The sequence below is a fragment of the Aspergillus karnatakaensis genome (genome assembly GCF_047715665.1).
Source record: "Aspergillus karnatakaensis strain CBS 102800 unplaced genomic scaffold BJY04scaffold_38, whole genome shotgun sequence".
In the NCBI taxonomy this organism is placed as follows: Eukaryota; Fungi; Ascomycota; class Eurotiomycetes; order Eurotiales; family Aspergillaceae; genus Aspergillus; species Aspergillus karnatakaensis.
This window is the reverse complement of record NW_027395750.1, coordinates 18,924-28,625: the sequence shown is the minus strand read 5'-3', so window position 1 is coordinate 28,625 and position 9,702 is coordinate 18,924. Positions and strand designations below refer to the sequence as shown.

The window sequence follows — 9,702 nt, the reverse complement described above, 5'->3', positions numbered from 1 at the left end:
AAAAAAAAAAAAAAGGTATATACTTACCCGCGCCTTGCATGATGAACGAGACAATATCACCCGCCAGAAAGATCTTCGTCAGCCACTGCCGCCGAATCCAGCAATAGGCTTCGCCATCTGTAAGGAGGACGACTCGGCCAAACTCCATATATATGCTCGCAGCGAACAGGGTGGGTGCGATCAACAGTAGCAGTGTCTGGAGGATATAGGGACCGACAGTGAAATCCGGACTCTGTGTCCCGGACATGGCTCGCTATGGAGAGCAGGTGGTTGTCAACTTTGGGGTTTGCTGCCGGGATCAGAGAGTAACTTACACCGATGTAGCCAATCCATTCGACTGCCAGATTAGCAAGTATTAATACTACAGATGTGGTGAAACTTACAATATCCGCCGAGGGTGAAGGGTATCATAAACCATGTCCTTGTCATGGATACCTGGTAGGTGTGTATTGCAGAGGCAATGATGAAAGCGACAGTGAGAACGACGGCAGCGCTCACGGAGGGGTCATATCTATATAATCTGAATTCGAAATGATCGGTAGCCATGACAGACGCAAGTAAATGAAAGAGTGACAATCAAACGAGTGACAGAGAGCTCGGCAACCGATGCCCAAGGAGAGAAACAAAATTACTGACGGTTTTTTCACAAAGAATGAATCGGCCGTCGAGATCTGGGATGATCCGGATTTATAGCCTGTATGGAGTAGGTTACTGATACGTAGAGCGTCGATGGGCTTCAGCTTCCGCTAGCAAGAGACCATTGGCAACCGACAGAAACCGAGGATATAATTGGTGCAAATTGTGTTGAACCTCGCCATCGTGATCGTGCTCGTAGTCGTGCTCGTACTCGTAGTCGTACTCACAGATCTATTACCTCCAATTTTCTCCTGCCACAAGAAAAGATAAATAGTTGTCAAACACCCCTGGGAAAATGCTCCGTTATTTATTTTTAGGAGTCACTGGAAAATGACTGAGCAAGAGACTATCGACTTCAAGCTGTTCCGGTATACGCCAAAATTGGCACCGGCCGGGATATTCCTGGGCCTCTTTCTTCTGACAACGCTCTATCACACATACCAGATCTACAAGAAGCGGGCCTGGTACTTCACAGCATTCGTGGCGGGTGGTATATGTACGACAAAACTGTGATGGAACGCTGCCCCCACAGCTAGCTAACATCGTTCTCCAGTCCAAATCATCGGTTACGGCGCCCGACTAGCAGCCCACAGCAACACCGAGTCAATCCCGATATACAGTATCCACACGATCCTCGTCCTTCTTGCACCACCGCTATACGCAGCATCGATCTACATGGTCCTCGGCCGGTTGATATCCTTCTTGCATGCAGAAAAGTTGAGCTTGGTGTCCATCAAGTGGATGACAAAGATTTTTGTGACGGGAGATGTGATTGCTTTTGTTATGCAGGCAGCTGGTATGCATCCTATTTCTAATTGCTCCCTTGGGTGACGTGCTAAGTAGGTTCTCTTAGGTGGCGGAATCATGGCCAGCGGCACAATCGACAGTTACGAGCTTGGCGAAAACATCACCGTCGGCGGTCTCGCAGTTCAGCTTGCATTCTTCAGTGTCTTCATCGTTACCTGCGGCGTATTCCATTATCGAGTTCGCGCGAATCCGACCCAGAAAGTGATTGAGCTGTCGGCGAAGCGCGACGCGCGCTCGTGGGAGACTGTGCTTCTAGGGTTATACCTGGCCAGCGTGTTGATCCTCGTGCGGTCGATTTTCAGGATGATCGAGTACATACAAGGTAACAATGGGTATTTGATTAGCCATGAGGTTTTCATGTATGTGTTTGACTCGGCGTTGATGTTTCTTTGTATGGTGGTGATGAATGTCTGCCATCCGTCGATGATATTGGAGAGAGCTCAGAAGCGGGCAGGCGGGGAGAGCGAGAGTCAGCAGGAAATGGTTTAGATGCGTGATATAGAAGATGTAGGATTTGATTTGACATGGACTTGCCCTTCTCATAACTACGGATACTCCTGTCCTTCTGTGACCTGTCACCTTAGTTAACTGCCGATCCGGTGGGACCTCCGTGAGAAACCACCAATTAACGGATGGGAAAGTGGCTTAAAATCTGTTAGAGTGGGGGCTGGTGAACGTCCTCATCTCCCGCCACCTCGTTTTCGCACCGTGTTCGTATAGGTTTGCGGCTTTCATACTCTTGCTCAACAGCTGGATTCATTGCGATGGCCACCCGGCGGTCGCATAAAAAGTCCCGCAATGGCTGTGAGCAGTGCAAACAGCGGAGAGTCAAGGTATGCTTACCCTACTCTGACTTGGGTGCTGCCCTCGCTCACCACGTAGACTAGTGCGATGAAGACATACCCTGCGCCAATTGCTCACGCCGTGGGATGGAATGCTCCTACGAGAACCGCAGTAGCTCTACGCCTCGCGGCAGGCAGAATGATGTCGGAACTGCCCCTAACACGCAACGCTCACGGCGGGCGTGCAGCTCCCCTCGACCACCCAGCGAAGATCCCTTCGGACTCTTGGCCCAACGTATCTCAGAAGGAAGCTTCATCCCTCACGAATGGACCGCGCAGGATGCGGAGCTGATGCATCACTTTACCCTCTACGCATCCAAGACCTTTGCAAGGCGGCCCGAGATGCAAGAAACCTGGCAGGTAGCCATCCCGAAAATCGCATACTCGAATGAGTTCCTCATGCACGGGATCCTCGCCCTGTCCGCGCTCCATCTCGCTCACCTCAAACCAGAACGATACAGTACCTACCTGGCAGGCTCAGGCTTCCACATGTCCCTTGGCCTGCGCTCATTTCGGCGAATCCTTGTCTCACCGACGAGCGACAACTGCTGTGCCCTCTTCGCCTTTTGCAGTATAGTCATGGTGTACATTCACGCCTCTCCAGCCGAGCCACCAGACTCTCTATTCAACTCTTCCAACGGCCTCAACTCGATCCTCGAACTCCTGACCCTCTGCCGAGGCACATTAGTCCTACATCCGTACATTTCGGTCATCCAAAGCAGCGCCCTCAAGCCACTTTTCATGCGGGAGTTCGAGATGCACATAGAGCACCCCGATACGGACCATCCATCTTCACACCTCCGCCATTTAATTGATGCTGAAATACCCATTGACCAACAAGGAACCTTCACCCAAGCTCTCGAGATGCTTGTGCATTCATTCAAGACCATCAGCACCGCCGAACGGCCTCTTGAATGTGGCATGTTATACATGTGGCCTCTCTCAGTCGAGGACTCGTTCTTTGGCGCGCTGAGGCAGCATCACCCTGTCGCTTTGGTGTTCCTAGCGTACTATTGTGTGCAGTTGCAGGCGTTTTCTGATTTTTGGTTTGTCGGAGAACGCGGGGTGGTCTGGTTTAAGGAGATTGAGAACGCGTTGGATGGGAAGTTCGCGGAATGGTTAGAGTGGCCGAGGGGTGCTGTTACTAGATAGAGTCTGCTGTTGAGGTCCCTTGGTTGATCACTATTCATGCTATACAGATATCCATTCCCCAGTTGCATGTCCGCCGCGAGTGCTGTGTGCAGATGAAGAAGACAAAAACGAGCACAATATGATCATGAGAAGCACCCACTAAGACGATACATTCTTCTCCATACCGACATACATGAACGGTCCACTCCCCTCCCCAGACTAATGCTCAAAAAGCGCCTTCATACTGCCATAAACCTTGACCTTCAGCTCCCTCGCCCAAACCGACTCCTGCCGCTCATTCACCGTATAGCTCACACTCTTCGCCACCTTCTCCTTATCCCTCTTCTCAAACCACGTTACGTGCCTCCAATCAATAAACACCTCATACCCGTCTCCCTGGTCATGCACCAGGATCGTCGAAACACCAGCCTGCTTAAACCGCCGCTCAAGCGGCACCCGCACCTCCTCGCCCCAGGAGTTCCCAATCTTCGTATTAAACACAATCACACCCTCGGCCCGCCGAATCGAAAGCAAGAACACAATATCCCCATCTCCATCCTGCCCATCCGAGAACCAGAACTGCGTGTTGTCAAACACCCCGCTCTCCCGATTCGGCGTGAGATTCAGCGAAGCCGAATCAATAACAACCACACTATCGGCCTTCAGCGTCTCCTTAAACGGCAACGAGGAGTTAACTAGCAATGCCGCCTTGGGGATATCGGGCTTCGGAGCCGGCGGCGTCGTCATCGGCTGCTTGAGGCTGGGATCCAGCGCGCCGTCTGCACCACCGGAGATAGTGGGCTCTTCCTTGAAGTTCTCGAGCAGCGGCGCCTTCGTCGGATCCCGGAAATTGGTTGCGTCGTTGGTGGACCCGATGATCTCGAGGTTTAGCGGGTCGAGCTCGTACCGGGGGACTTCCTTCCCGGCGCGGAAGACACGCCAGTAGGCGCGTTTGCGGAGGTATTCTAGGACGTCGTCGCGGCTGAGACTGGCGAGGTCTCTCCCGGCGCGGAGGAGGGAGACCAGGACCGGCGTGATAGAGATATTCGCTGTCGAGCGGATGTTAGCCTGCTGGTTTGTCTTGCAGTTGGAGCAGGCGAGGTCGCCCGAGGCGGTTTCTGGTTTCTGGCTAAAGTTGAAGACCTCGGTTATGAGGTCTAGCGAGGCATTCCGGGTGACGCCGTCGGCGGAGAGGTAGATGCGGATCCAGAAGGGGTCGCCGCCGAAGGCGTATTTGTTGTAGCGGATGCTGAAGGCGTAGTCGAGGGATTTGGTGGCGTCGTCGAGGTATTCGACGCCCTTGAGGTTGGTGGCTTCGTCGATGATGGCTTTGCGGGAGACGCCGTAGAGGTCGTTGATTGTTTTGCGGAGGCTGGCGAGGAAGACTTCGGAGTTGTAGGGTTCCGGGCTGTACTCTTCTTTCCAGGTTTGCAGTTCGGGATAGGTGTATCCCAGATAGTAGGGCCAGCGGACGTCGGTGGGGGTGAGGACTGTGCCTTTGGTGTCCTTGTGGAAGGGGCGGAGCTCGGTGGAGGGGCTGATTTTGGCGCCGGGGGGGAGGCCGATGGTTTCTTGGAAGAAGTCGTTGACTTGTGCTTCTTCGAACCATTTGTCTGGGTTGAGGGATTGCCAGAGGGCGAAGATACGGTCGATGTTGCTGGGGCTGTTAGTATGGTATGCTTGGTGTGAGCAGGGACGTACCAGTGGTGAAGCCAAAACAGCGGATCGAAGGTCGCGACGGGAATCTGGGACATGTGGCCATTGAAGTCTCCTCCAACCCAGCCGTGGATGTTGTTATGCACTGAGGGACATTAGTAGCGAACGCATGAACAGTGGTGGCACATACAGTACTCAATGTTGATATCACTAGCAACATTCTGGTCATCCGACAACTGCGCTGTAGTCGCAAAGGTCGAGTACTCCATTGGCACGGTAAGAAGTCGATAGACCATCTCCGCAGGTTGACCGTAATCGGTGTCAGTCGTCCACTGGGGCTTCTTGAGCGAGTCAGTGACCTTGTAGTTGTTCACAACACCGTGTCTCCAGGCTGCACTGCCCCTTGCGGTGTCGTCTTTTTCAGGCCAACGACTGGTTCCAATGGCGTCGCCGAACTAGCTGTAGTTAGCTTGGCAGTGTATCGAGAGGAATAAGAACGCACGTAGAGAATATCCCCATCATCAACCCATGGATCCTTGAAGCTGTCCATACCAGCAGTAGACATCGGCTTGTTGGTCGGCATACGGAATTGGTAAAGGGGATTGTTGATGCGCTCTTCATCCTTTCCATCGGCAGTAGGAACAACAGTTGTAGGATACTTCGCCAGGTCAGGCACCGAGGAAGTGGTTCCCCAGTCCCAGAAGGGAAGACGCCAGGTTGTGGCAGCCTCGTTCCAGGCGGAGCGCTCGTTTTGAGGGAAGTTCGGGATGATTTCCAAGACCATGATCTCGTAGAGGCGTTGCTGGAAAGCACACTGTCAGCGAGGAACACCAAGGGAACAAGATTGATATCTTACCTCGTACAATGCCAGATAGGCACGGTGCCAGATGGGGAAGAGGATATTGTTATGCGTGCAGTACCCCTTCCCCGCTGCCTCAGCCTTGTCCAGTGGCTCGTCCCAGGGCACATTTGGCTGGCCATGGATACCTGCAACCTGATAGTACGAGTCACGGTCGAAAGGATCGATCTTCTGGAACCGCTCCAAGGCCATGATAAACAGCTTCACCTGTCTCTCATTGGAGGGGTCGCGACTCCATTGATCGATGTTCTGTCGAATGGGAACCTTGACGTCGGGACCTGGCTGGCCGGTATTGATTGTTTCCACGGGGACACCGTGGATAGGGTAGTACTCCCAGGCGTCGGAGAACGAGGAAGACGACATCTTGGAGGGACGAGGCCGCTTCCGGATGACTCGTGGTCTGGATCGTTCTTGGGAGGGAGAGAGTGATGATGAGAGCGAGGATGATGAGGCCTGTCGCGACCTACTAGGGGTGGAATTCTGTCGGAAAGGCTTGAACAGAAACATCAAACATTTGCACAAACGTAAGACTGGTAAGGACGAGGGGTAGATTTATGATGCGAGAGCTGTTCGTCTTCAGCTGGGGAGCTCCTCCACCACTGTCGCAATTGAGTTTCGTCACACCGAATGACAGATGTTTCTGCAAGAATGGGCACATATGGCTGGCTGAAGCTTGCAGAGCCAAGACTATTTGATGAATTCAAGATGAGCAACTGTCAGGGAGCTGGAGACGATCGATGCCTCGGTCTGGGCCGTAAGCAGGCAGAACAAACATGCTTGAGCCAGTCAGATTCTTGATTCAAGGCTCCTGCATAGGCGCCGGGCAGTTGGTGGATTATCAAATGTGAGGGCATCAATCACAGCAGTTCCGGGGGTCCGGGCACGAACGACCTCCTCAGGCTGATCTTTTGCTGACGACAGGGAGCAAGCTCGTAAAGGATGAAGCTCATGCATGTCAGACCAACCACCAAGCTTCCTTTCGCGCCCCCCGGTCTAGGTTCTCTATTTACCCCTCATTCAGCACGCCACCTCAAAGCTGCCCTTCGCATCGTGGCTTGCTGAAGATGGTGGTACCGTGTGTCAGAGCAGTAAGGATTAGCATGACGAGTCGAGGAATCAGGCTAGCTGAGCTCCTTGAATCCACTTTGCCCGTCTTTTCGACAGAACGCGACTCTTACATCACTATCCCTGCCATCATCTGCACCACTGAGATGTAGCAGGCACAAGGCTTTGCCCATGCCGTCGTGTCGATTCGTAGAACATGATTGACCGTATCTGAAATGAATCAATCTTGGCCGGGAGCTATCTTCTAAAGACATATAAGCTCTTTTACACCGATGGCAGCGTGCGAGGAGCGAGAAGAAACAACCTTGATAACAATGCTCACTAGACTAACTGTCCCATGCTAAAGTCCATTCACTCTATACTTGAAACCCTCTAGAATAAGATATGGAAGAGTAACCATAAAAGCAGCTGTAGCCATACCTCCCTGCATGTCATCACGAATCGTTGTCCAGAGAATACCAAACAATGCCGCTAGGAAACCAATCGTCCAGTATATGCAAATTATAACCGCTCGGTTTTCTCCTTCGATAATGTGTAATCCCCAGCCGCAGGTCGTTTCCTCTTTGTCGATGACCCGTCCGATCAACCGTTTAGGTAGACGAGGAAACCAGTCGTTTCGAGCAGAATGCAGATCCCCTTCCTTGTGCTGGAGATAGTGGATGAAGGTGTCTGGCGGCATGGGGATTGGAGGCTTGGGGTCGTATTCATACTCGGCATGGCCGATTGGGGGGATGCATTTTGGGCGGTCGAGTACTGAGATGTAGCCGTCGCGACGATTCCAGAGGGTGAACTAATACAGTTAGAATACTGAGGCTATCGTGAGGTAGGGACTCACGTGGATATGTTCCACTGTCACTGGGATACGCAGGAGATTCCGCAACCAAGATCCGTCTCGCAGTTTGAGGTAGGTCTCTTTCATAGCAAGAAACATCTGTGCGTCGTTTTTGATGACGGAGGTATCGATTTCGACAAGGGTTTTGTAAATGCCCCCTGTGTTAACAATGAGTCCCAGATATTTTGGTTGTACGAGTGCCGGTTGAGCTGTACTATCGGTATTTAGTCCATTCAGGGGGATCGAGCTGCTTTGAGAGCTATCCTGGGATGATTTTGTATCCAAGGATCCCGACAGTTTGGTGTTCTGTTCTTGGGAGGAGTTCATTTCGACGGACTCGGATGTCGGGATTGAGGTTTGGGAATGGCTTTGCAGGGACGAGGATAGATTGTTGAATGCTTCAACTTCGTGGGCTGGGAAGTCAGCGTGAAGATAGTCTCCGCAGTCCTATTATGTTGCTATAAACATTAGTGTCATAATGCACGCCGCTCGTAGATAGTACTTACGCATTGCCATTCAAGTCGCCTATCTCCAGGTCTCAGCCGTGGCCACTTGAACCATCTCAACCCGGCCCAGCGGAGACTAGAGTACAGACTGGGCGATCTGTGGAGCGTTAAAGTAATCGATAAGTCATCTGCTTTAGGCTCCAGTAGCACGTTCTTCTCTTCCAAAGTTTTCCGCTTTGCCTCTGCAGCGATGAGAACTTTGACAATTCGCTGTGATGTTTCGCTCCGCCTTAGATAGTGTGCAACTCTTGCGAGTTGAGCAGCAGTGTGGCCATTAGTGTCTTGGATGCTGATATCCGCGCCAAGTCGAAGCAAATATTTGACTTCTGGCAATAGCCCGCCCAATGCAGCGTCTTGCAGAGCTGTTCGGCCATTTTTATCCTGGAGATTGACATCAATCTCATGCCCAATCAGTGTCGTATAACAACGAAGATCAGGATTGTCCAATGCATCATCGAGTGAATCATTTGTTGAGTTGTTGAAATAATGCCGTAGAGAGGGGTGCTTGAGATCTAGATCATCATTTGGTAAAATATCCGCCTTGAGCCTCTTAAGAACATCCCAGCTTTGTTTATCGCGAGCCCAACTCAAGTGATTGTCTATAATATGTGCGAAGCGACGTGACACTGCGTCTTCCAGTGCAATGTTCAGAAAGTCATAGGGCATGTCTTCGTCGAGGCGCCCCCCCTCAGACATAAGATATGCCGGTGACCGATAGCGGAAATAATTTCTCTTCTGCTGCAAGGCGAGATGGAGAACAGATTGGCCACCATTGTCCTGAGCATTGACCTCCGCACCTTGACTGAGAAGCAGGTCCATCACATTCCAAGATTTCCACTTCACAGCATGATAAATTGGCGTCCGACCATCGCAATCTCTTGCATTGACATCCGCCCCGTGGGTGATTAGAAGCTCAGCAGTATCGGATGAGTTCTCGGACCCCGAAACATGCAAGGGCGTCCAACCAAATTTATTCCGGGCGTTAGCATTCGCCCCGTGGATCAGAAGAGTCTCTACAATAAGAGGGAACTCGTCCCGAACCGCACGGTGCAGCGCCGGTTCTCCGCTTCCATCGCAATGGCTAATATCAGCAGCATGCTCGAGGCAGGCGTTGACCATTTCCAACGAACCGGACTGAACTGCCTTGTGAAGAATCGGGCGAAAATTGCGGGTATCAATGTTCGGGTTTGCGCCGTGCTGCAGCAGGAATTTAACAATAGGCAGGGCCTTTGCATCGGCAGCAAGGTAAAGAGCAGTAAGCCCCCTATCATCTTGACCATTTATATCCTGCCCTTCGTCAAGGGCTCGCTTAACACCCTTAATATCATTTGCCTTTACTGCTGCGTGAAGGCTTTGGACCCCTTCCAT

At 51.9% G+C, this 9,702-nt stretch overlaps 5 protein-coding genes across 5 annotated transcripts in view; 2 read left to right on the top strand and 3 right to left on the bottom strand.

Annotated features, from left to right (window-relative positions):
• BJY04DRAFT_193731 (RTA1 domain-containing protein) overlaps nucleotides 1–719 on the bottom strand; it is a 1,360-nt gene extending 641 nt beyond the window's left edge. Inside the window, exons 1-3 of the mRNA XM_073711950.1 lie at nucleotides 384–719; nucleotides 315–337; nucleotides 28–253 (exon numbers count right to left, since the gene is read on the bottom strand). Of these exons, the coding sequence (XP_073569132.1) occupies nucleotides 28–253; nucleotides 315–337; nucleotides 384–546 (412 nt within the window). The 5' untranslated portion in view covers nucleotides 547–719. The remainder of the gene's footprint in view (nucleotides 1–27; nucleotides 254–314; nucleotides 338–383) is intronic.
• BJY04DRAFT_229109 (RTA1 domain-containing protein) lies at nucleotides 688–1,932 on the top strand (the record flags this gene model as incomplete). Its single annotated transcript, XM_073718988.1, has 3 exons — nucleotides 688–1,132; nucleotides 1,190–1,432; nucleotides 1,490–1,932. The coding sequence occupies exons 1-3, from the start codon at nucleotides 967–969 to the stop codon at nucleotides 1,930–1,932; spliced, it is 852 nt and encodes a 283-aa protein (XP_073569131.1). The 5' UTR covers nucleotides 688–966.
• A 275-nt stretch (nucleotides 1,933–2,207) lies between these two features.
• Nucleotides 2,208–3,437, top strand: BJY04DRAFT_229107 (Zn(II)2Cys6 transcription factor; the record flags this gene model as incomplete). Its single annotated transcript, XM_073718987.1, has 2 exons — nucleotides 2,208–2,276; nucleotides 2,331–3,437. The coding sequence occupies 2 exons, from the start codon at nucleotides 2,208–2,210 to the stop codon at nucleotides 3,435–3,437; spliced, it is 1,176 nt and encodes a 391-aa protein (XP_073569130.1).
• Nucleotides 3,438–3,635: 198 nt separating this feature from the next.
• On the bottom strand, nucleotides 3,636–6,294 carry BJY04DRAFT_220171 (uncharacterized protein; the record flags this gene model as incomplete). Its single annotated transcript, XM_073716793.1, has 5 exons — nucleotides 3,636–5,073; nucleotides 5,118–5,217; nucleotides 5,263–5,527; nucleotides 5,575–5,874; nucleotides 5,929–6,294. 5 exons carry the CDS (start codon nucleotides 6,292–6,294, stop codon nucleotides 3,636–3,638), a joined length of 2,469 nt encoding a protein of 822 aa, XP_073569129.1.
• A 1,042-nt stretch (nucleotides 6,295–7,336) lies between these two features.
• Nucleotides 7,337–9,702, bottom strand: BJY04DRAFT_220170 (uncharacterized protein; the record flags this gene model as incomplete). The annotated part of the gene is made up of 3 exons (XM_073716792.1): nucleotides 7,337–7,786; nucleotides 7,832–8,275; nucleotides 8,335–9,702. The coding sequence occupies 3 exons, from the start codon at nucleotides 9,700–9,702 to the stop codon at nucleotides 7,337–7,339; spliced, it is 2,262 nt and encodes a 753-aa protein (XP_073569128.1).